Raw genomic sequence first — 25,597 nt, 5'->3', positions numbered from 1 at the left:
TGCTGATATCTTAAGCCCAAATCCCGGTTCATCCATGCCTAAAGTAAGGGATCATCTTTTCGATTATCGAGTTAAAATACCAAATGATATATTTATAAATAAAGTAAAAATAAAAATATGGGGTTGAAGAAAAGTTAATCAGAGCTGGAGTTGATGCCTAAAGTAACAAAAGTCATGCTAATTGCCAGTTAGGCCCTATTTAGATCCTTCAAAGGCAAAAGTTTTGCCATTTTAAAGCATTTTTTGACAAAATGAATCTAAACACTAAGGTAAGAAAATGCTAACTTTATATTTAACATTTGGCAGTCTAGACTAGCAAATTTCGCCTAAAAGTATATAGGGGCACGGACCACCCCTCACTTTTGTAAAAAAAAATGGTAACTTTTACATGTCTAAACACCAACTTGTAAAAATACATATCAAACCTTTTGTCATCAAAACTTTTGCTATTTACCACTTATTATTCCAAATGCCTCTAAACAGGGCCTTAATCTGATTTATGGAAGCCGAGCCGATTTGCACGTGCTTCGTTTGACACAGAAGGTCACAAAAGCTAATTAGCCGTAAAAAACAATAAAATAAACATAATTAGCACATGATTAATTAAGCATTGCTTATTAAAATTAAAAAAATATAGTTATTTAATCTTTTAAAATAATTTCTATAGAAAATTTTTACACGAAGTATATCGTTTAATAGTTTGAAAAATATGTTAACGGTAAACTAGAAGTTCAGCCAAACCGGCTAAAACGAACGCAGCCTAGAAGGCCTTCCGGTAATTCCAGGCACATGGTGCTTTTTTGCATGCGAACTTGATGTCGTCAAGCTAGGAGGCTCTTTTCATTTTCCTTTTACTTTTTGTCTCATGTGCCCTTGAGGGAGGTTGTGCTTCCTTCTGTATTTCTCTTCCTTCTATTCCTGCACGTATTCTCTCTTTTATCCTTCGAGGCTCCTCTTGCCCTAGGTAAGACTATTTAACGCGATATGCTTAGGTGGACACGTCTTATCGTAAAAAGGATCAATGGACTTTTTTTTTTCTTTTCTAAACCAACTTAAAATCGAATCCAAAAAAAATGTTTGCCAATTACAGAGTATAAAACTATAAACGATTTTTCCCATTGATTAGTAGTTGTCTACTCCCTCCATTTTAAAAATGTAAGTTGTTTTGATTTTATTGAAAACAGTTTAATGAAAAAATTTCAACACTTTCAACGCTAAATAAATATATTAAATAAAATGCATATTCAATAATGTATTTAATGAAATTAATTAAGTATATACTGTACATGCTATTTCTTAAAACACAGTCAAACTTGGAAAAAAAATCGAGTTTGTACCATAATGCCCTACATGAAACGAGGGAAAGCAATTAGAAAACATAGAATTTTGAATCTGAAGTAAAAGTGTCCCGCTTGCCACTTGGTACAAATGTACACTACGTGATGAATTTTGAATTTGAAGTAAAACTTGTTCATTGATCAACAAAGGCCACGCTCTCACTCATCACCGGGATATACACACACACCGGTTCATTGCAATTTTAACGTTACAAATCGAACAGTACTCACCACGCCTTCCGCCGCGCTTGCAGCCGCGGCGCCGCTCCCTCCCCGAAACCACGCAACGGCATCACCGCCCAACCCCGACAGCAACCGCGCCCGCCCGCGCGCGCTGCCCGTTGCGCGCAAGCGTCCCTCTCCACACGCGCACCGCGCGCGGCGTCGCGCTCGCTCATCAGTCATCCCGCCCGCCCGCCCGCTCGAAGCACAAACTCGCTCTCGTTTCTCTCTTGCTTGCTTGCTTGCGCCGCCCTCACGCGCCCACGCGTCCGGCGTGCACAGGAGCATCGGCCGCGGGCAGCGCGCGCTACAAAAATCCGCCGCGCGCGTCCCGGCTCGACCGGTCGATCGTGGTGGCGCGCGCGCAGGCAGGGGGAGAGGCCAACAATAACCCGGAGCGAAAGCAAGCGGTCGACGGTGGCGATGGTGGTGGTGGCGGGAACGGGACGGGTCGTTGCACTCGGGGTGGTGGTGGCCGTGGTGGTGCTCCTCGGCGCCGGCGGCGCGGACGCCGACTGCTTCGACTACTGCTTCAAGGACTGCATCTCCAGGGACAGGTCCATGATCGACTACTGCAACTACGCCTGCGACAAGACCTGCTCGCCGGACAGGCCCCTCGCGTCGTCGTCGTCGTCGCCGCCGCGACCCTTGGCCGCCGCCGCCGGCGACATGGGCTGCCAGCTCTCCTGCGCCTGGGACAGCTGCCACCGTCTCCGTCCGGCCGGTAAGAGCGAGCATGTATGCAACAGCGCACGCGCGAGATGCCGATGTCATATCAATGGCGGTGTGATAAACCAATGATTAACTGTTTGTGCGTTTCTTGGACACGTTCCTGGTTGGTTTTCGCAGACGGCAAGGCCACAGAGATCTGCTTCGGGCAGTGCTACGACGGCTGCAGGACCACGACCACGGCGCCCCTGCTGCCGAGGCCTCTCCGCGCTGGCGCCGCCGGCGTGCATGCCGCGGCCTGGCCGGCCAAGTCGCCGGACGTGGCCCTTCTCGCTCCCCCTGATGACGTGGACCACCACGTGTTCGCTACGGTCCCTGACAATGTGGACCACGTGTTCACTGCTCCCCCCGATGATTTGGACGGCCACCACGAGTTCACTACTCGTCCAGATGACGTGGACCATCACGCGTGACGTACACTTGACAACTACGAATGGGGCTAGGCTACCTGCGACGAGACGGTGAATGACGTACGAATAAGCTACTAGCGCAGCAGCAGCACGCACACACGCGAGCATTAATTACGTACATGTCACCATGCACCGTATATATATATGCCAGCTTTAATATATGTACTCCATGTAAAGCTTAATTAACTAACTAGCACCAGTAAGAGTTAGTTGCTGCTGCATGCGTGCAGTTCAATTGGTCCACTACTGTACTAGACTGCTTGCTATATCTATGTGTAAGCGAAGTTCAGAGTTACAGTGTGATCAACTGATCATTGCTCATTTGTTCTCTTCTTCTTCTTCTTCGCATTGAGAACCGCATGATATGTGTTCTAAACAAAGCGTCTTCGGCTCGGACAATGGATACAGGGATACGATATTTATGCTACGTATTTAAACTTAGCGTATGGCCAGCAATTCTGCTTCAATTAATCATCTAAGAGTGAATCCACACTGGACGCACGGCAGAATGCGTCGACTACTAGTTGGGCTCTCAGATCTTTGTTAGAGAAGGTAACCAGCTAGGGCCTCATTCATAAGGCCCACACCAATTAGGAACGAGATGGGCCATGTTTATGGGCCAAGAGAGAAGGCGGGTCCATATTTGAGAGAGAATGTAACCCAATCACAAGTCTCCACATATAAGATCCATTACTCACGCAGTTAACGCCTAGCTGGTAAGTTTCAGGCAACCGCACATTTGGGTACAGTATTATATACCGGTCGTATATGAATATGAATATGAATACACACAACAGCACAGCGAGGTCAAACACTCACATGCAAATGGCAGTTGTTAGTTGTTGGTGCCCGGCCGAACGGTCGATCAGACGACGCACGGCCTGCGGCCCGCAGCTACCCAAATACATGTCGTGACAGTACTAAAATCCTGAACCCACATGTAGAAACACCACCCGGTCGACGCCTCGACCGGAAGCCGCAGCGGCCGAAAGCCCAAGCCGAGAGAACCCCGAGAGCCGGAGGCAACGGCGAAATGATAGTCACGGCGCCGCCGACGCCGCCGCCGCCGCCGCGTGCGCAAGAAGTCGCAACGAACTAGCGTTAGGAAAGGATTTAGTACAAAACACCAGGCGAGCGAGCGAGCGAGCGATCGGTCGATCGATGATGAGGCGAACCCCAACCCCCCGCGCGGCGCGCACATGCACACGCCGGCCATCTTTTTTGCCGGTTGGTTGAACTGCTTGCTGGCTGGTCAGTCTGTCAGTGTGTGCGAAGTAGTACTACTCCTAACAACCTAACCTCTTGCTCTCACCTCCTCGGCGGCCATGATCACCGGTGCCTACCGAATCAGAAGCGTGATTCATTCATTCACAGGACACGGCCGAACTGTTTTGGCTCTTCGCCGATTCATTCACACAGGACACGGCCAAACTGTTTGGCTTTTGCCCTGCAAGGCGCAAGGGGAGAGACAGACATCTCTCTGTTTGCACATATGCTATCTGGGCTGGGTTTTCTTTTTCTCGATATCTGCGGATGTGTTTTTAAACAGTTAAATGATTTTTGTAAAAAAATTACATTTGCTATTGATCAAACGTTTAATTTTTTGTTCTTCTGTCAAACAAGCGCGCAGTGCATAGGGAGTTGTGGGAGGGTGTATATGGGTCTTTTAACTTGTGTGCATGCTTTTTAGATTATAATCTAACGGTAGTGGCCAGATTTAATTAAGAAATTTTTAAACATTTGATCACTAGGCGGACTCAAATTATACAAAAAATTACCATCTCATATTAGAGATTTTCAGTTTAATAGTAATTAATGTCATCGTTCATCTTTCATCTTCGGCTGCAACACATCCTTTCTCTGCTGTTTGTCGTTTGGTATCATGCATTGCATGCGTATCACCTCTGTTCGATCCCCTGGGATCACTGTGACTTTCACTTTCTTTTCCCTTTTTTGTTTGGAAGGACAAGTTTTGATTCAACCATTCAATCAATTTGATTGGTCAGGAAAACAAGAACTGATGGACTCTGAACTGTTCTCTGCATATAATCGTTGGTGCAATGTGGGTTTGATTGGTCATTTAGTCTGAAAGTGTGCATGTTTGCTGCAGAGCAAGAGCATGTAGTACTCCGGAAAACTCTTCTAACTCATCGTATGTGTAGTCGTATATATACGGTAAGATATTTTTTTAATTATTATACGTGCAACGCATAACTCTGTTCTATAGCTGGCTGCAGCGACGAAAGTTCTTCGCACGTTGATGTTCGTGTAGGCGATTATCTATCAAGTTCTTTAAGTATCATCCAGCCAAGCGCGAGACGTGGGTTAAGTCAAAATCAACGGTGTAAGTCTTTGCATTAAACAAACGAACAGAGTTTGAATCCAGTGACACCCTTTGCATAGTACTACCTCCTTCGTTTTATAATATAAAATATTTGATTTTTTTGTCACATTTAAGCTTTTATCTTATTTAAAAATTCTATACAAATATAAAAAGTAAATAAGGTAATTCACAGGCAAAATAAATGATATTTTTCATATTTTTTGAATAAGATAAATGATCAAACATTGTAAATAAAAATTCGAATATCTTATATTACGAAGAAACGGAGGGAGTAGTATACTTGTACTGCAGAATCACAGATATAACACAAGAATGTACTGCAGTAACTGAACTGTACAACCATGTACAGCATCTCCATGTTCTGTTGCCGTTATACTCCAGAAACATTATGTACCAAAGCAGATATAAAGTGGTAGTATTTCATCTTGAGCTGACCCTGGGAAATATTCCATCCAACAACCTGAAAGCATAGCCAGCAATGTTTGTGTTTTCTTGTTTTCGTCCCATTCTTCTGATGAATTCATGTTCAATATATCCAATACATTATCCTGTGATGTCAACTTCTCATGCCCCAATGCAATAATACTACTGCTACTAGCCCTACTATCTTGCTAGAGAGATCATGCAGATGAATGTTCTGATGCGATGACTTCTAACAAACTGGCCTGACAGATTACATGGTCCCGGCACTTCCCTTGCTATGCTAAACTTTTGCTGACTTTCTCGCTTAGAACATCGCGTAGCCGCTGGCAACCTTTGAAGAGAATGAAGTTGACGATTCTGCAGAGTGTTCAAATTGCTACTGGTATACTTTTCTGGAGACTTCAGAATCTTAGCTGTTCCAGTGTAGCAGAATCCAATGCTTATTTAGTTGTCAGTAATAGTATATAGGAGTATTTAACTTTTCTAGGATAATCTTGCCAACTCATAGACACATCATCATAATAATGCAAATGAGTATAAAATCTCTCATTGTTTTCTTCTTCATTTCTGTCTATGTGTGTAACCATTTCTTCACAATGGATGTTCTGTAATGCAAGCAAATTAATTGGAGAAAAATAAAAGAAGAAGAAGAAAAAATAGATACATCACAAGAAACCAAAATAAAATTAGAAAAGGAGGTAGTAACAGCAAAGATTTAGCAGCTTTTTTTTACTCAACATACAACAAATGAACAATATGTATGATCATAGTGTACTGTGAAAAAAAAATCCCGAAAAGAATCAATTTTATGGGTTCGGTGTTGCTGCTGGCGGCGGCGGCGGCGATGAGTACTCGTACACCGGCAGCTTCCACTTCACCGGTGATGGAGGTGGCGGCGACGGGTGCCTGTCCTCAGGCGACACCTCGTAATGTGGCGGCGGTGGTGGCGTTCCTTGGTAGGTTGGAGGTGGCGGCGACAGGTACCTGTTCTCCGGCGACACCTCGTAGTAGGGCGGTGGTGACGCCTTGTTGTACGCCGTAGGTGGCGGCGGCGAGAGGTATCTGTCCTCAGGTGACACCTCGTAGTAGGGCGGCGGCGGCGAGCTGTAGTAGACAGGAGACGGCGGAGGAGGAGATGGAGGCGGCGGCGATGGTGATGGTGGCGGAAGAGACGGCGGCGGGGGAGAAGGAGGAGGAGGCGATGGAGATGGCGGAGGAGGAGATGGCGGAGGAGGTGAAGGTGGCGGGGGTGATGGAGATGGTGGGGGAGGAGACGGCGGAGGAGGTGAAGGTGGCGGAGGGGAAGGTGAGGGCGGAGGAGGAGACGGCGGCGGCGGCGAAGGTGGCGGCGGAGGAGGAGAGGGGAGGACGAACTTCTTGCACCTGAATGCGTCGCAGTTGACGGGGTGCGTGTTGAAGAACTGGCACTGCTCGGCCGGCCTCTGGTCGGGGCGGCCGGGGATGCAGTTCCGGCGGTCGTCGAACTCCTTGACGTGCATGCACACCGGCGGCTCGCCGGTGATGAAGTTGTACGAGTAGGTGAAGTTCTGCAGGTGCGGCAGGTGGCAGATGCCCTCCGGCACGTCGCCGACGAGGCGGTTGTTGCCGAGGTCGAGCTGCTCGATCTTCTCGAGCCTGGCGAGCTCGCCGGGGATGGCCCCCATGAGGCCGTTGTGGCTGACGTCGAGCACGGTGAGGCTGGTGAGCATCCCGAGCTCCGGCGGGATGCAGGACTTGAGCCCCGTGTTCATGAGGATGATCTCGTCGAGCGTGCGGGACATGTTGGCGATGGAGGCCGGCAGGCAGCCGCCGAAGTCGTTGTTGGCGAGCACGAGCACGGACGCCGGCGAGTTGCCGACGTTGTCGGGGATCTGGAAGCGGAGGCGGTTGGAGTTGAGGAAGATGGCGTCGAGCGGGCGGTCGAAGAGCTCGCGCGGCACGGGGCCCTCGAAGTCGTTGAACCGGAGGTCGAGGTACCGGAGGCTGGGCATCCGGAGCACGACGTCGGGGAAGGCGCCGACGAGGCGGTTGTTGCTGACGTCGAGCTCGTGGAGGAGGTGCAGCTTCTCGAGCGACCGCGGCACGACGCCGCAGAAGCGGTTGGAGTTGACGTGGAACACGGCGAGGTCGGTGAGCAGCCCGAGCTCCTCGGGGAGGTGCCCGGCCAGGTCGGCGTGGTTGAGGTCGACGGAGGCGACGACGACGAGGTGCGGGTCGTCCTGCGACGGCGAGCAGAAGACGCCCTCGTAGGCGCACACGTCGGCCCCGTGCCACGTCCCCGTCACGTTGTGCGGGTCCGACAGGATGTCGCGCTTCCACGCCTGCATCGCCACGTACGCGTCGCGCAGCCGCGGGTTCGGGAACGTGTACGACGGGTCCACGTACACGCCGCCGCCATGGCCGCCGCCGCCGCCGTGGTCGTCGAGCAGCCGGCGCCGCTGGCTCAGCGCATCTCCGCCCGACGCCGCGGCGGCGAGGTGCGGAGCGAGGATGAGCGCGAGGAGGAGGATGCTCTTGGTGGCGCTGCGCGTCGTCGTCGTCTTCGTCGTCATTGCCGTCTACGCATCGCCGGCGGCGAGATGACGGGCTTGTGTCTTCTGATGCGGGTTGATGCAGGGGAGGGGAGGGGAGGGTGGGGTGGCTATATGGTCGCCGCGCGGGAATAGAATATTGCGGGGGAATGGACGGCTGAGATCGCGGTGGTTTGACTGATTGGTTGGTTGCGCGATCGAGCAGCGCGCCGTGGACGAATCATGAACGGGCCAACGGCGAACTGAGTTGCCTTCCATTACGGGATTCCAGGGAGGAACTACGATAGATTCAACCTCTTTTTTTTTTCCTGCCATTATCCTTTCGAACGTAATTTTTGTTTAATTGATCGAACGTTTTTGATTTTTTTTTCTTCTGTCAAATACGCGCGTAATATATGAAGACTACGGGAGAGTGTGTAGGAGTTTTTTTACTTAAGTGTGCGTGTCTTCATTCAACGATATTTTTTACTTAAGTATGCACGTCTTTATTTAACGATAGTGACCAGATTTGATAGATTGAATTAAAATTTTTAAACATTTGATCTAGGCATACTCTTTTGTTTGCAAGTTTTCACATGAATCAGGTTTTGTTCGAAGTTTGCACTGATAATCTTGAGTGTGATTTACACAAACTAGCTAGCTGTTTTAGTCCCCGCAGAACCTCCTTATTTGAACAGTCTCGTCGCAGAATGCGTTTTTTCTTTTCATCCTACTCTCGTCGCAGAATGCGTTTTTTCTTTTCATCCTACACGGCCTGGGTTGTTCTGATATAGATTATTGATGAAAGATCAAAAATCATCTAATTTTATAACAGCTATTTAATAATATAAACGATAAAATGAACTATTATAAAATTAAAAATCTACTTTAGAATATGAGACGATAAACTTCTCTATAAAAACATTTTGTGTTTAACCGTTCCAAAAGCATGTGGTGGGTAAAAGCCGGAAAAAACATGTCCCAAACAACGCACTCACATTGTGTAGAGTTTCAAATACGGCAAATATTTATTTAGCAGACTAATATATTTTGCGGCTGTCAAGCTATATCCTAAACAAAGTTGTCCTGACTCTACGAGAGGGTTACCAGTATTCAGTAGTGAGGGTCCCGTCGCGACGTGCATGCATCGATCGAAACCTACCGACGCGCTTAGTGGGCTTCCACCTTAGCTCTCTCTGATTACATTTCACAGAAAATTGAGATAGACATCGCTATTTTTTTTAAAAAAAAATTGATTTTCGCCGACCATCCAATCATGAATAAAAAACGTACACGTGAGGCACTCATCTCTTTGATTCGTAATTAGGTTCGGCCTCTTCTGAAATTGTGCATTGATATATACTCGAATCCTTCGTTAGTTTGAAGATGATTAGGTGCTCAATTAAGTAATCGAGCAAGTAATCTTTGTCTCGAGAGAAAAAGTAATGGAGTGAGTAGTCCTTAAGACGCGTCGAGCCCATTAGCATAGGATTTGGCGAAAGCATTTCTCGCCATGAAACACGGGAGACGCCTGTACATACACAACCTGTCATGTGGAGCTACACGTCCGTCCTCATATTTCTCTCATTTTTTAATTTTGTAATGCCATACTAGCCCCCTTAATCTTGGCCCTTAGTACTTGGCATTGACTAAAAACAAAATATTTAACGGCTCATAATCTCGTACGCTTGTCTCGGTTGTCTGCATCAGGCTGTTATAAGCAGCATCTCGACGGAATTGATCAGGGATTGGGTGATCGATGCAAGCGGTAAGGACACCTAAGTAGCAAACATGTGTGTTTCTCATTTGAAATCGCCCATGCTGATCAGCAGAACTACGAAAGGGTGTAGGTAAGGTGGACAAAAAGCTGGAAGTTGTGGGTTGGATAGGTTCAAGCTCAATTCAGATCAGTTGAAACTCATGGTCTTAATAAGTGAACCGAGCTAATTTTTTTTTAAGCTCGTGAGCTTAGCGAGCCAGCTTACAGATTGCTCATTTAGCTCGTTAGTATAAAAAATCATATTTTTATATATTTTAGACTTTTTAATTTTAACTAGTGCATGGTATTATAATTAGAACCAAACTTTCATATCCAGTGAGTTCCATGTTAATCGTGCATGTTCTTATTTTAATGTATGATAAATCTTTATATTATATAGATAATTGAAAAATATTATATAACACATTATCGAGCGCAACGATTTTAACGAACCAACTTATGAGCCAACATTAATAAATCAAACCAAACTGACTCCCTAAGATAACGTGGCTAAACGAGCCAGCGTTATGGGACCCTAAAAGGCTGCTGTGTTCATCGTCGCTGTTGTTGACTATGATTACGTAACAGTAACATGGATTGCTAGCCGGTTTAGAGCAAGTTCAATAGTCAACTATCCACTCCAATTCATCTATAACTAATCTAATAGTCAATTTATACAATAGTTATCTACAAAACATATACTACTATGTCTTATCTGTTATACACACATTGTGTCTTAAAATACGTGTTACAGCTACCTATAAATCTATATCTTATTAGTTTTCTTCTTTCTCACTTATCTTAATAAAATATGATTGTAGCTGATAGGCTGCTATTGTACCTGCTCATATGGTCGCATGGCTGCTCAGGTGGGCCACCGGGCCAGGTGCAACAGCGCCGGGAGGGTGGCATGTGAGGTGGGCCCCACGCGTTGTCACCGCTCAAACACGGCTCTCCTTCGAGCGATGATGTGCGCGCCAACGGAAAGGCGTGCGCATGTGTCCCCAGCGACCAATCACAATCACAGCTTAACCCAAACATCCCCTGGCTGTTGCCGCGGATGATGATGCCGCTGCTGTCCTGCACCGTCCGCGCCCCGTTTAACCTTGAGCGGAACCGATACAAAAAGCTACTAGTAGCAGCATCATGTGCAGTTTTTTTCTTTAAAATGTAAAATTACCCGTCCAAACTAAACATTCGTTGTGTGCTCGACTTGGGACGTTTTGGCAAAGCACGAATCTCTTGTGACGCTTCACCGGGAGCTGCACAGGAGACATTCCCATTTTCTGCTAGGAATTCAACAAACAAAATGTCCGGGACGGAGCCCTTGAATTATTATCTCCGTGATCAATGCTTCGGAAAGAATTTTTAATGGACCATTATTTTGCCTGTATTTTTTCCGCCTGGCATGGAGTGGCACTTGCGCGTTTGAACGGCGCCAGCTCATCGCTGATCCAGGTTTTTGTCCTCTTGCTTTACGTCCAGAGAAGAAAACGTCACCCAACTCCGACGGCCGCCGTTCGTCTCCATGCATGTACTGCCTGTGTTTCCTAATTCCTATACGGACGGACCGGCCTGTCTGAATTGGTTGGATACGTGCCAGGGGTGTAAGTGGGCCAAACCATGCCGGCCCACTTATACCCAGGGCCCAGGGTTATCACAGTGGATGGCCTTTTTTTTGGGCTTATTTTGGGTCCGTTTGGTGTAGATTGGCTCAACTTTAACTTATCTAGAGCCGGATCTATATCAAACGACATAGATTCTATATTTTTTAGAGTGAAGTTAACATATTTGCTCTAAAAAATAAATTATAGGAGTAGAACTAAGTTTTTGTTGTTCCACAGATCCACTACCCTCTAATTATTGATATAATTACGTAAATTTATCATTCACATACCCATAAAACCACAAGCATACTATTGTCAACCTATCCATATCCTCTCTTTTACAAGTTTAGAGCTGACCAAGCTAGTCAAACAATTTTGAGTTGCCCTCTAGCTCTCACATAAGCTAGCTCATATTGGTGTAGAAGTTTGAAGACCTACCAAACAAGACATTTATATAGACGAAAAATATCCATTTTAGCTTCCCTGGTATGGATCGAATTTTATTTACGTCACAAAAATTAGGTATAATATGTATCCCAACTTTTAAGAACAGGGCAAATCAAGCCCCTTGATAGTTTAGATAGTGGTTTCATAGTATGTATAATCTACATGGTAATACAATAATGAAAGGTGGTGTCGTTCCATGTGGCAACACCGTGGTTTCATAGTCAACAAAAACAATTACAAAATATCAGTCAAAAAATAAAAATACCAACATGTTCCCTTCATCATCTCTTCCCATCACTCTCCTCTCACTAGACCGACGACGGACAACGGTGCTGATGGGCCTCAGCCGCATCTAGGGAAGTTGTGGGCCCGACTATCACCTATTCTTCCTTCCACGCCGCTCAAGCTTGAAGTTATTTTACATGGGTTTCAACTTTCAACGAAAATGTGCCCGACCACTAGCCGCAGAACCGTCGAGGTTAACGAAAGCTGCTCTATAGCCAAAATCCAGAGACCGCCAAGCAACCGCCATATGCTTGAGGTGCACATGTATGTCATGGTGGTGGAAGGAGTGTTGGCACATTTAATAGCTCATCACCGCCTCTTTGAGCCGCTTGCAACGAGCTTGAAGCCCCTAACCGTGGCCATGAAGTCTGCTTTTTGTCGTCTTTGTCAATCTGGTGAGAAGAGAGAAGGGGAAGAGATGGGAAGGGCAAGAAAAGGGTGGAGTCGAAGAGAAGTGCATGTCTCATGGTAATAATGGACCAAGAATCTTTAATATTTTCATTAAACCCTTAAATATTTTTAGCTTAAAACTTATAAAATTTCAGCCCAACTTATTATGGACTCTGACCCATAAATTTTGTATAGAAAAACTTGATCTCATTATCATCCCTACGTAGGTCCTATGTTTAATCTTTTAAGTGATATAAGTGGATCACAGTGGTTTTTTTTTAATTTTTTTTGCTAGTGAGGTAGCCATGGTGTTGTCACGTAGGACAAAAGCACCGTTACTTGCTGACTGTAGTATCAGTTTGTCACTTAGGACGACAACATCGTCTAAACCACCAATGGATCTTATTTGAAAGTTGGGAGATGTTGTATATCAAGTTTTGCGGTTGAACAGCGTAAATGAATTCCGACCCATGGTTGAGTGACGTGCGAGTAAATTTTTTCCTGTGTAGGCTTGCGCAGTTCAACACTTCAACAGTTAAGGTGTTGATACGCACACTTGAGCCTATAATATAATACTCTCGTTATTTTTTATTTAACATATTATATATATAATCATTCATCTTATTTGAAAATATTAATACAATTATTACTATTTTGTTGTGATTTAATTTATTACTAAAGGATCTTTAAGAATGTTTTGTAATTTTACATATTTGTAAAAAAATGAATACGACAAACTAAATATAGATATAAAAGACAACGGCAACAAATAAAAAATAATAAAAAAACATGGAGAATACTAGTACTCCCTTCATATTTTTTTATACGACGCTCTTGACTTTTAGGTTCAAGTTTGACCATTCGTCTTATTCAAAAAAAAATTATATAATTATTAATTATTTTGTTATAATATGATTTATTATTATAGTAACTTTAAGTATGTATTATAATTTTGCATATTTGGATATAAATTTTGAATAAGACGAATAGTCAAATGTAATCCTAAAAGTCAACGGTATCGTACATAAAAATATGGAGGGAGTATTAAAATATGGAGGGGGTATTAGACTAGTATAATAACTGTACAAATTACAAAGTTTTTAGTATGTACTACTACGTATATACTGTCACGCTCCGCCAGCTTGGGGATCTACACCGGAGGGACGCCGCCGCCATGCTTGGAGCCCTGAAGCGTGTACTGGCACGCCGCGATGGCGTCGCCATTGGAGAGGAACATCCAGCTTTCGCCGACGAGCTCCGCAAAGCCCGACAGCACCAGCTTCTCCGCCACCTCCATCCTCGGGTTCGTCACCGCCATCTTTATCCCCTTCCTCTCGAGCTTCCCGTGCACCTCCCGCAGCATCTCGATCCCGGGGCTGTCGATCGCCGTCACGCCACCGATATCGAGGACGACGTAGAGCAGGTCCTCGCCGCGGTCGTCGCCGGCGATCCTCTCCTCGTCCTCCACCCACCGCGCGATCCTCTCCCGGAGGTACTCGGCGTTGGCGAAGTAGATCGGCGAGCCGACCTGCAGGACGAGGACGCCGGGCGTGGTCACCGCGCCGGGGTACTGCGCCACGTCGCGGAAGGTGTCATCGGCGCCGCCGCCGCCGGGCACGCGGCCGAGCTTGCTCGTCGCCGGCCGCGCCACGTGGAGGAGCGCCCTGAGCACGGAGATGGCCACGGCAATCCCCAGGCCGGTGATCATGGTGGAGAAGACGACGCCGAGGAGCGCCGCGGCGCAGACGGCGAAGTCAGCCTTGTCGACCTTGTACAGGCAGCGGATCTCCCGGTGCTTGATCAGCCCGAGCATGGAGCTGGTGATGATCGCCGCCAGCGCCACCAGCGGCGTGTACCGGAACAGCGGCGCCAGCGCCAGCAGCACCAGCGCCATGCACACCGACATCACCGCGTTCGACATCGCCGTCCGGCACCCGGCGTGGTAGTTCACCGCCGTCTTCGAGAACGCGCCTGCGTGCAGCATAAGCTATGGATGAGCATCCGGCGCCCGGCCGGCGAAGTGGACGACGCACGCACGCCATGGACGACGTAAAGTACCGGTGGTGATGTAGCAGGAGGTGAAGGAGCCGATGAGGTTCATGAGGCCGAAGGCGACCATCTCCTTGTTGCCGTCGATGCGCTCGTTCTTCATCGTCGCGAAGCTCCTGCCGACGGCGACGCCTTCCTGCACGCGAAACAAGCTCAGACTCTCGCCACGCCATGATTCAGATCTTGAGAGAAAACCAAACCAAACCAAACGAAGCAGAGCAGTTCTTGCGCACCGCTAAGGCGAGCATCCCTGACACGAACCCGGCCTTCATGGCGACGCCCACGTACTCCGACTGGAACTTGAGTTGTGAGATCGAGCTTGGGTTGATGCCTCGCTTCAGTGTACCAACCTGAACGACAAGAACATATATTTTTTTTTCAGGTTAAAGATTTCGATTTCGTACAAACTAGCTTACGCAGCAAGAGTGAAATACTACATCCGTTTCATAATACAAGATGTTTGACTTTTTTTTATTGTAACGTTTGACCATTCGTCTTATTCAAAAATTTAGTATAAATATAAAAAATAACAAGTCATTTTTAAAGTTCATTTGATAATAAAGTAAGTCACAAGCAAAATAAATGATATATTTATAATTTTTGAATAAGACAAATGATTAAATATTACAATAAAAAACTAAAACATCTTATTAAACGGAGGGAGTACTATTTACTTACGATAGGGATGCCATGCTTGTGGCCCTTGATCAGAAAAGAGAAGACGCATCCTACGATGACAACCAGCAGAGGAGACATCGCTGAAACCCAGAACAGCTTTGGCCGTCTTCGTCTCTGTGATGCAATCGTATATATTTTTCGATATATTAGTGGATAATTGCATATCGATCAGGTAGAAGAAAACTAAAATTTGAAGGTTGGAATGGCAATAGGTGTGCTACCACTTGCTCAGTGATGACGAGGAAGACGAGGAAGCAGACACCAAGAACGGTGCTCTGCCACTGCCACTGCAACAATACATAGAAATGCAAAGTTAGAATCATGGAGCCAAACAACTATAAGTACGAAAAAGAGGCAAACGATATATTTATAACAGAAAAATAATTTATAAATAAAACTTTTATATATGTGTTATTATTAATATAAAACCAAAATTAAAAATAAACTTAGAGAAAAAACCCTAAAATTAACTTTAAATTTAATATTAAAAATATAAATTTTGACTTATAAATATAAACAAAAACGAAAAGACATCGATAATATTAGCTCGTAACAATATATACCTACCAGGTGCGTGTTGTGGAAGACGAAGCGGAGGACGGAGACGACGTCGGTCTTGGTGGTGAAGTGTGTCATGCCGAGCAAGCCCTTGAGCTGCTGCAGCATGATGACGACCGCCGTGCCGCCCATGAACCCGGTGATCGCCGGCCGCGACATGAAATCCACCAGGATCCCCAGCCGGAGGAACCCCAGCGCCGCCTGCAGGACGCCGGTGAAGAAGGCCGACGTGAAGACGAGCTGCGTGTAGAGCCGCGGGTCGTCGGACGCCCTCACCTTGCCGCCGACGATGGACGCCACCAGCAGCGACGACGTGGCCACCGGCCCCACCCCGAGGTTCTTCGAGCTCCCCATCGCCGCGTACACCAGCGGCGGCACGAAGCACGAGTCTTTCCAAGGATCAATCAATGGCGATCGATCAGTACGTCAAGAAAGAAAAAAATTCATTCCTCGCGGCAAGAACTAATATAGCTAGCTGTGCACGGTGATCTCACGTACAGAGGCCGATGACCGGCGGGATGCCGGCGAGGGTGGCGTAGCTGATGCCCTGCGGGATGGAGAGGCTGGCGATGGTGACGCCGGCGAGGAGGTCGTACCAGAAGCTCTCGGCCGAGTACCCGGCCACCCAGTCCAGCGCCGGCACGAAGTACCTCGCCACCCGCCACGCCCGCCGCGCCGGGGGCAGCCCGCCGATCCCCCGGAACGGGTCGTCGGGGAAGAATGTCTCCTTCAGCCCCGCCCGCAGCGCCGAGCCGAACGGCCGCGGCTCCGCCGGCAGGTTCACCCTGCAGCGCCCCTGCCGCTGCTCGTGCTCCGGCGCCACCGCCGCCATGGACGACGATACGTGTCGGTAATAATATTGGAGGGAAAAGCTAGTGTCTGCTGCTACGTATACGGTATCGTATATATGCGGTAGTGTATACGTCTGTGTACAGGTTCGGAATGGATTCTGTAGTGGAAGGGGAGGGGGGGGGGCGTGTATATATATACGCGTAGAAAATACGGTGTGTGCTGCGTTTGGATCCGTGGGCCTTTCGACTTGCCGTGTGTGTGTTGCGTATTTCGGTCCGGGTGCGCACGCCTACGTCACCTAGTTTTTTTTTTTTGAGATTGTCGACGTGAAAATTCGCTCGTACGAAGAGTCGAATCCAAAACAACAGATGCTACTGAGTGTCTTTTTAACCACTAGGCTACACGCCTTTCACGCGTCACCTCGCTGTTGATGAGCAGCAGTTGCGCTGGGCTGTTTGGTTTTACTGGACCGTCACATTTGTACTCCCTCCGCTTTAAATATATTTAATTTTAATCAAATTTAAAGAAGAATATTAACATTTTCAACATGAGATTAATGTGCTGTGAAAATATATTTAATTATATATATTTAATGGAACTGATTTGGTTTGATAGATGTTTCTGTACTTTTCCTAAAACTCACTAAAATAAAAGAGGTTTTACTTTTACTTATCATCCTGACCTATAATACTATGTGCATCACAAAATGTAAGTATTTTTAGATTGTTTAGATTGAGAATAAAAGAATATGATGCTTCTTAATAAACAAAGAACAGATAGGTTGGAAAAGGTAGATGGAAGTAATATAGGAAGAATCTTAAGTAGCACTAGTGAATAATCTCAGCAATACTTATATTTTAATATAAGTTTTAAAATAAAGTAAGTATGAAACTAAGGGAATATTAAATATTTTTACTACGGAGCACACGCTAATCACCTTTTTTAATTACTATATCGAATTTTATTTTTGAAACACAGTGTAAACATTGATGTTCATATAAACTACTTCCATAAACAACTTCAAAAACTGAATTGTCATATCTTAATATTGGCAAGGTAATTCTAAGCGTTTTGGTACCAAAATTAGTATCAATAACTGACATTGGGTGATTGATGCGCACGAGCGCCTTGGCTCGTAAAGTCGCTAGAATATGATTAATTATTTTTATTATAAAATAATAAATAAATTGAATTGAAAATTTTATATTGCAAATGAAAATTGCACATAATGGTGGTCGAAAGTTTCAACCTGAGTGATTTTCATTTTGAATTATAAGTTTTGAAATTTGAATTTGGGATTGATTTTAAATTGAAGGTTAAATGTTTTGAGTTTCGGTCCTGGAATTGAAAGTTTTAAGCTAAGATTTAAAGATTGGATGCATGTATGTGGCCCCTCACTCGAATTGAAACCACGCACCGCGGATGCGCGCTTCTCGGTGGGTGTTTCATGGAGGTGTCATATACATTAATTAGGTGACACATCAGTAAAAAAGAGAATATTTGCATGAAACTACAAGAAGAGAGAGTGAATTAATTTTATGGCCATAAAACTTTTGGACACCGTTACCAGATCCTTAGTAACGTAGTGAAACTTGCATTGAAGGACTCGAGGCGTTTCATGCAATCAAACACTCTCTGCATGCAATTAGATTTTTAGCAGTAATTAAATGTTTTATCTAGCTTTGAAAATAGTACAGCTGTTTCATGCATTGTTTCATCGAGTTAACTGTTTTGAAAACTGTGTAGTGAAACTGAGCATTTGAGACCGGCCTAATTAGCCAACTGATGCTCATTTTTCTTTTCCCGTTGTACATGAAAAATGTGCGTGCGCGCATCATTGTGACTGAGCATCATTCGAGAACATTCAAAGAGAACAACACTAATGAAAATTCCATCGCCTCTCTTATTATTTCTATTGGAAACGTACTTGTCACAGAAAAACTAAACGCGGAAAGATCGCTACATGGACGAATCAGCACCGCATATCCGCTGATTTGTTGATCCTCGTCTTTTTCGTGTGACGATATAAGCAACGTTCTAACTTAAAAATAAATTATTTTACTCTGGTTAATTCCTGACTATATATATATAAAAAATATTACAATGCAAACAATCACAGGGACCGCCTTTAAAGATAAGCATATAAATATAAGCATGGAATATGACGGTTGGTTCTAATGGGTTTTTTCTTCAGTTGTGGCACTTGTTATTTCCTACGAAGAAAACATTATTGTATAGAAGAAATGTGGCCCATGCGCTCGTGGTGTCGTGACGCCGAATGGGCCGGCCCGCTAGATCTCCTGGTAGAAAAACCAAGGAATTCTGACTGCTCCTTATATATTTTTTTTCCCTCCTCTCTGACTTCTAAACCGAAAATACGTCAACTAAGCAGCCAAGAAAAGAAAGAGTATAACTTTAATTTATTTTTTATTCTATTGGTTCAAAATCCAAGAATGAGTAATACTAAAACTTTGGATCACCGTGATTAATCCCATTGTATTTCATAAAAATCTCCAAAAAAAAAAACACAACCTAATAATTTTGGATTAGATTAGATTTTTTTTATTGTACTTTCTTTTCAACATTGGCTATAAAGAAACTACAACACAACCATACATGTTTTATTCATAAATTATTTTGGTCATTTCTCCACAGCTTATTAGAAGTATTTCAAACCCGTTCTTCAGTTTGGAGCTGTGACGCATGCTACGTCCATGTCGGCCATCCCATTCCCATCAGCGTTGTTCGTTCACCGGACAATATATTTCCGGCGGCCGGCCATCCTCCGGTGAGATGGCGGCGTGACGCGACAGAAAACTGAGGCACCAAACATGGTGTAAATTTAATTATGAACAACCAGTTGACCCGTCGAGCCGCCACCAGGAAATCCAGCTTACAGTAATGCGCAGGAAAGAGAGACGAAAGATATGATGTCAACGCATGGTAGATACTAATTAATTAATTTAGTTCCCCTGAGAAAAACGTGAGATTTGTAGAGCTTTGACAAAATGGCACCTGATCACATCAGGATGGAGAAATACTAATGGCTCAAAATTTTTATACCAAAGCAAGAACAGATCATGCAAACTGTGCTACTCCTACCTGATAAATGGTTAGTACTGTCTTGGAACATAACAGTACAGGCTTGCAAGGTTCGGAAGCTCAAAACAAACGGATTTTGACCTGAGGATTATAATGAATATAGCTAGGTCCAGTTCACCGGCGACGACAAATGCAATTACCAGGTGCGCTAATCAGGTGTCGTATATCCAGCTAGCTCACGTTCAAGTCTGCTTAAACTGAATACACGGGCAAGCAGTCACGCAGCTGAAAGTAGCTGATCTACACGTTGGAATAAGAAGTGGAGATAATTCAGTCTTCAGGGTTTGGACCACGCTGCTGAAGCCTCAACGCACCATCTTTTTGCCTCTGGTAAGCCAAAATATGAATTTTCAATCTTAAATTTAAAGGATTTTAGAGTTTTTTAATAGTAATTTATTTTCCAACTTTGTCTTTTAAATCGTCAAAAACATATGTATAAAATTTTTATTCATAATTTTTTTCGTTTGCAATTTTGGTGTTTTACTTATTCCTAAAATAAGACAAAAAAATGGGCAAATGCCGCCAGCAAATATGGAGCTAATTGCAGAGGGAGTGATTAACTTCTCTTAATTGCAAAAAGCTAACTGTAGGTGCAGTAATTAACTTGCTGTTAATCGGGAGCTAATTGTAGAGGGAGTACTTAACTTGCTCTTAAAGTCTTGATCGAAAATAAAAGGCTAAGAACACGTACGAAGGTGATTATTAGCTGAATCTCTCAATCGCCACGTAAGCAAATTTGTTACGTGGAGCAAAAAGAGGAAAGAAAAAAGAAAAGCTGTTGTCATGTATAGCAACGGCTTAGAGTTGACTCTTGTCATTTATTAAAGAAAATTTTCTTGTATGACGATGTATAAAAAAGAAACTAGCGTAATAAAAAATATTTTATTGTATTAATGAAGAAACCATACCTGACTTTACTTTTGTACATATTATTATAAAATAGATTCTTGTTGCTGATATGACTTAAGATAAAACCCATAAATGTAGGTGCAGCAATTAACTTGCTCTTTTACTCGCGGAACTGTCTGTAGCTTTGGTATTTTACTGGCTGCAAAACTGCAGCTGAAAGTAAAAAACGAGGCATGAGAGCACCGCAAATGCTGGGCAGGACAACCAGTTGACATATACAGCTGTACACAAAACCTGAAAACCGATAGCACACTGAGACAACTTCTACAGAAACAAATGTCAAATGCATATTTAATCCCAGTGAGAAAGATGAGGTAGAAGTGCTTTTGAGTTTTGACACCTGAGATTGCAGTAACAAACAAATTACCTGAGATTGTGTCATCACGTAGTACTAGTGAACTACGGAACCAAAAAAAAGTGGGCACCCATTTTTTAAAATTTTAGCTGGAGTTCACCTGAAATTGAGATTACAAGTCGTACCAAGCATGTATCTATCCAATTCATGTCAACACCTTTCACGTAACACACAGGGCACTCATACCGATATACATGACCATACGGCGTTCAGAAAGACAACATGCTTTGGATGGATGTTTCAGTAGTCATGTGTTGTGGCCAAACTGAACTCTGTTGGAATGAGCACAGGGGGAAGCACAGGAAAACTGGATATATTATCTGCAGGATAAAGCTACAGAAGAATAGAATGGCGCAATACAGACTCTAAGACTAAAGAACACAGGTTTCAAAGGTGTTTGTATCTAGCCATACAAATTGTCAAGTAGTCTCCTTTTTTGTCAATTGAACGGGACTATCCATATAGATGAGAAGACTTGAATAGTTGAATACATGCTTTAAAATTGAGTTGGCATTCCTATGCTTGGCCTCAGAAGCCTTGATTTGCACTCAGTCTCTATCTTGTGGCTTTACTGGGAGATCATGCATCACCTTGCAAGTTTGAAGAGTATTGGTTGTAAACCAGAGAGGAAAACATGTATCACGAGTCTCTTCTATTCCTAAAGAAACATATTAACAAGCATCCCTTGGGGGGTAACAGCATTTGGAAGCCATCTATACTCCTTTAGTCTGTAAGATTAAACACCTGAAAGATAGAAGAAAATTAAGCAGGCTAACAAGTTCAAAGTGACTGGAGAAGATTATCCCTAATAAAAAGTGACTCGGAAGAGAGAAAAGCTGTATGTTCATGTAGTAGAACCAAATCCCATATACCGCAAAAGGGAAAAGAGAAACAACCAACCACGAGCTGAAAGTACATAATTTCGTTACAACAGTATCATTTTATTGTTCTTGGCCCAGTAGATAATAGGTGCAGGCATATTCTTGTTTATAGATAGCGTCTGTAAAATATATGAATAAACAACATGCTAGATCTTTCTACTGGTTAATCTTGAAGCCACTCTGAGAAAGGCATGAAAACAATTAAGCGCTGGACCAGGTAAAATATCAAAATTTATTCTTTATGTTTGTGAGGTCACATGTTCTATACTATCTCACAATTTCAAGTTCATAGAATGCCAAGTCAAAAGCCCGCAGTGCTGGCCCAGAAGCATTTTAAGCCTAAATCCCAGTAAAATATTTAGGGCCAGTTAATCACTGTAAGTCTGTGACACTAACTGCAAAGTGCAAACCTAATTCTGAGCCCATCCCTCACTGGAGACAATTCAAGAAGTTATCTGCACATGGAAGGCCCAGCCCAAGCTAGAATTCATTAACCAAACACTATTGAGCCTTAATTGGCATGACACTATTCTGTGTCAGAATGCACCATAGTCAGAAATGTTAGAAAATGACGACTGTGACTAAGATCAGCATAACATGATGGAACTTCAAATTTCAGGTAATTTCAAATGACGTGCTAAACTTGTCACAGCACTTTATAAAAAGACAACAATATGAAGTCAATTAAGCATCTTAACACTGCTAAAATTGAATTCACAACTTAAATGCCAGAATTGGACTAGCAAAATGCCCACAAACCAAAAGGTTGGTACATATTTTCTAGGGTTTGGGTTTAAAACATTTAGCTACATGGTATATACAAGTTGTAGTACACCAATACTTCTACAAACAATTCAACTTGGTGATGGAACATACCAAGGAGAGCTAAATAGAAAAGCCTTTCTACTACTCTTTACATCAATAATTCAACTTTTGTATCCCATCAGCCAACAGCATAAACACATCTGAATATATATTTTTTTACAGAACGTGGGCATTTGTGATGGAACAAGGTCTAAGCTACAGGTCTCATGAAGCTAGGTGGCAAGCAGCAAAATCAAAATCATTGAGAAGATTTATTTTACCATACTAACATGCCACTGCTTCATAGTCCATTGGCAATATAGGCTAATACTCTAGCTAGCACAATATGATTGTGTAAGGGCTTTACATACTACAGTACAAAAAGGCTAAAGGGGTAAGCAAGCAAATCATACAGGACTTTTTATGCATATATGAAGAAAATAATTATATAGAGTTAAAATATAAAAATAAGCCAGATTCAGTAAGACTTAATTGCTTACTTGCACGAAGCCGTGATATTGGAATTTCTTTTAATTCCCGCCTTATACATAGGTATTCACCAAGAAGAGACATGATCGCCAAACCAACAATATTAACAACCCACCATGTAACTGAAGCTGGCCATCCACCATAAACAATGCAAATAAACAGATGAATAATGTAGAGGGTGGCTGCAAAGTCCAGGCACTTCTTAGCTCTCTCAATCACATAAAGCATGAAAGCAGCTCTGCACAAGCAAAAGCATGAAAGTTAGTTTAGCATTCAACCATATTTTAACCAAAACAAGGTTACACAACTGAAAGGGTTAAACATCATCAAGCTTATTTTCTTTGTAGTTAAACAAGGCAAAATCCTTTCTCAGAACTTCAAGAACCAGCTTGTCCTTGATAATTAATAGCATAGTTTTGATTTCTGCAATCTGCAAAACCCACGACAAATATAGTTTGGAGGATTAATTTAAGTTGTTTGTTAGTAACCTGTTAAAATGCATGAAAAAAAATAGAGCATAAAGGGATTTGTTTCCCAAAGGGCCTCTTTGCTTGCTGTAATCACCAAGATGTAATAGTGCGCGGTATGTTGGTTGTAGTTTTTGCATTCTGTAATGGTTGCTGGGAGAAAGTGGAGGCATAGTTCCTCTATGTTACAAACTGTCCTAGGGTGATTTGGAGAACGAAACTGACAAGAGCAGCAAATGAAAATGAAGCCAGAGTTCTGCAAGAAAGATTTAGACAATCGATGTACATGCTCCTTTAATCCCAGCTAAGCATCTCTCAATTCTAACTGCCATATATACATACAATTCAGGACGAGGATACAATAGTAAGCACCATAAGTTCACATTCAGAACAAATGAAAATAAAACTATACCAAGAAACATTGTACTCTCGCTCTCACAATGTACGCATTGACTTGTAAGAATCACATCATGGTCCTCACATTACGCCAAAGATTCGGGTGTAAAATTTGAGCTGGTACTTCACTGCTGCTGCGTCCAACTACTGATCGAAAGAGGTAAATTTCTACTTTCCTCGTAACAAGTTTCTCAAGTTAGCGCTACCAAATTGGCACACCTCCCCTAATCGCACAGATCTGAGAACAAACACCCAGTCAACCAGCAATTACCAGGCATTAGTCTTACAACCTGTAGTCAACTAGCAAACACAAGCGCAGGAATCCAATTCCTTAAGAAGAAACCTCCCGTACTAGTAAATCTTGCACAAGAATCAGGCGCACACAAGAAGCAGGTCGTAGCACGGAGTAACCAAGAAGACTAAAGCGGAGAGGAGGAGCTGTCTATCCCGAGCAATGGGGGGCATAAGGTGGAGAGAGAAGGTAGGTGTGTGTGTGTGTGGGGGGGGGGTGTACGTACCCGGCGGCGGCGGCGAGGAGGAAGGAGGCGATGACGCACCAGCCGGTGGCGGTGCGCGGGGTGAGCGTGGCGAAGTCGAAGAGGTAGAGGAGGGTGAGGCGCGGGACGCGGGTGCCGACGAGGAGCGCCATGAGGAGGCCGAGTGCGAGGTAGTAGAGGCACTGCAGGCACACGATCTGCGACACGATCAGCCACGGATCCCACACCATCGCCCCGTAGAACATCTTCGCCCCGCCCGCTCCCGCCGGTGGCCGAGAAGAGATCCGGGGCGTCGCGCGGGGAAACGAGCTGCGGCGGTGGTTGGGCCGGCCGGCCGGCGGGATCTCCCTGCCTCCCGCGGCTGCGCTGCGCTGGCCGCTGGGGCTGGGTGGTTCGCGAGTCGCGGGGGGAGAGATTGTTAGGTTTGCTGGTGCTGGAACGGACGAGCAGCCAGGAATATGCTTTTGTTTCTTTCTTTTTTGGTTTCTCTTTTGTATGTGGATTAATGGGAGGGTGTTTTCTCACTCCCTGGGCGCGTCCTAAACTGGAGTTCAGAAATTTTAGTAGTGTACGATTAATTGAGTACTAATCATTAGATATTTGGGAAAGGAATTATTTAATTTTTAAAACATTTTCTATATATAAATTTCTGGTATAAAATATTTCATTTGTTTCATATTATAAGACATTTTGAGTTTGCATAGATTCATATGTGTGCTAACGATTCTAGACACATCTGTAAAATATATACATGGATCCATGGCAGAATCTAGACATATTATAACATGATACAACATCTAGCCATTTGAAAACCGTGCTAACGAAAATTAAGGATTAGTTAAAAAGTCTAAATGGCTGAAAAGAACCGGTCCTCTGATTGAGCTGCCAGGTATGTTTGATCCTGGATTCCTGGTGCTTCGTTGTGCATGAGTTACGGTTACCTTTGCATCTGGTTGAACCGGTTTGAGATTGTAGTGTTCTTGTTTGATTAGCTTGGTATCAATAAATTTTACGCAAATTAGATTTTGCATTTACAGAGCATATTTGTGTATGTGTAAGTATGGCACACGTGAGTAATGGTGTGTATATGCAAATGTGTCTATCATGCTATAAAAAAAGGAATATAAATAATTATTTTTCTAGAAAGAAGTCGAAAT

General features: G+C 44.1%; 4 protein-coding genes across 5 annotated transcripts; 1 reads left to right on the top strand and 3 right to left on the bottom strand.

Annotated features, from left to right (window-relative positions):
* The first annotated feature begins 1,890 nt into the window (after positions 1–1,890).
* LOC102721225 lies at positions 1,891–3,019 on the top strand. 2 transcript variants are annotated; one of them, XM_006645996.3, is made up of 2 exons: positions 1,891–2,283; positions 2,409–3,019. In XM_006645996.3, exons 1-2 carry the CDS (start codon positions 1,983–1,985, stop codon positions 2,699–2,701), a joined length of 594 nt encoding a protein of 197 aa, XP_006646059.3. In that variant the 5' UTR covers positions 1,891–1,982; the 3' UTR covers positions 2,702–3,019. The 2 variants fall into 2 exon arrangements, with proteins under 2 accessions (XP_006646059.3, XP_040385963.1); XM_040530029.1 differs by having other exon boundaries at positions 1,893–2,297.
* Positions 3,020–5,984: 2,965 nt separating this feature from the next.
* LOC102720939 (leucine-rich repeat extensin-like protein 6) lies at positions 5,985–8,066 on the bottom strand. The gene has a single exon (XM_040524884.1). It carries the CDS (start codon positions 8,015–8,017, stop codon positions 6,272–6,274), a length of 1,746 nt encoding a protein of 581 aa, XP_040380818.1. The 5' UTR covers positions 8,018–8,066; the 3' UTR covers positions 5,985–6,271.
* Positions 8,067–13,597: 5,531 nt separating this feature from the next.
* On the bottom strand, positions 13,598–16,617 carry LOC102699724 (probable sulfate transporter 3.5). Its single transcript, XM_040520151.1, has 7 exons — positions 16,247–16,617; positions 15,758–16,137; positions 15,412–15,477; positions 15,191–15,304; positions 14,746–14,862; positions 14,522–14,648; positions 13,598–14,434 (listed from the first exon to the last, which is right to left on the bottom strand). Exons 1-7 carry the CDS (start codon positions 16,578–16,580, stop codon positions 13,614–13,616), a joined length of 1,959 nt encoding a protein of 652 aa, XP_040376085.1. The 5' UTR covers positions 16,581–16,617; the 3' UTR covers positions 13,598–13,613.
* Positions 16,618–20,942: 4,325 nt separating this feature from the next.
* On the bottom strand, positions 20,943–24,912 carry LOC107303672 (protein SYS1 homolog). The gene is made up of 3 exons (XM_040520028.1): positions 24,462–24,912; positions 23,092–23,318; positions 20,943–21,650 (listed from the first exon to the last, which is right to left on the bottom strand). The coding sequence occupies exons 1-3, from the start codon at positions 24,683–24,685 to the stop codon at positions 21,643–21,645; spliced, it is 459 nt and encodes a 152-aa protein (XP_040375962.1). The 5' UTR covers positions 24,686–24,912; the 3' UTR covers positions 20,943–21,642.
* Between the last annotated feature and the right edge of the window lie 685 nt (positions 24,913–25,597).

The sequence above is a fragment of the Oryza brachyantha genome, chromosome 1 (genome assembly GCF_000231095.2).
Source record: "Oryza brachyantha chromosome 1, ObraRS2, whole genome shotgun sequence".
Classification (NCBI taxonomy): Eukaryota; Viridiplantae; Streptophyta; class Magnoliopsida; order Poales; family Poaceae; genus Oryza; species Oryza brachyantha.
The sequence above is the reverse complement of the archived record's forward strand: the minus strand, read 5'-3'. Positions and strand labels throughout refer to the sequence as shown.

Coding starts and splice junctions, on each gene's coding strand:
- LOC102720939 (XM_040524884.1), bottom strand. CDS start 8,017: ATGACGACGAAGACGACGACGACGCGCAGCGCCACCAAGAGCATCCTC.
- LOC102699724 (XM_040520151.1), bottom strand. CDS start 16,580: ATGGCGGCGGTGGCGCCGGAGCACGAGCAGCGGCAGGGGCGCTGCAGG. Junction 16,138..16,246: donor CCCGCCGGTCATCGGCCTCT/GTACGTGAGATC, acceptor ATCCTTGGAAAG/ACTCGTGCTTCGTGCCGCCG. Junction 14,649..14,745: donor CAGGGATGCTCGCCTTAGCG/GTGCGCAAGAAC, acceptor TTTCGCGTGCAG/GAAGGCGTCGCCGTCGGCAG.
- LOC107303672 (XM_040520028.1), bottom strand. CDS start 24,685: ATGTTCTACGGGGCGATGGTGTGGGATCCGTGGCTGATCGTGTCGCAG. Junction 23,319..24,461: donor CTCCTCGCCGCCGCCGCCGG/GTACGTACACCC, acceptor TTGCTTGTGCAG/AGCTGCTTTCATGCTTTATG.
- LOC102721225 (XM_040530029.1), top strand. CDS start 1,983: ATGGTGGTGGTGGCGGGAACGGGACGGGTCGTTGCACTCGGGGTGGTG. Junction 2,298..2,408: donor CGGCCGGTAAGAGCGAGCAT/GTATGCAACAGC, acceptor TGGTTTTCGCAG/ACGGCAAGGCCACAGAGATC.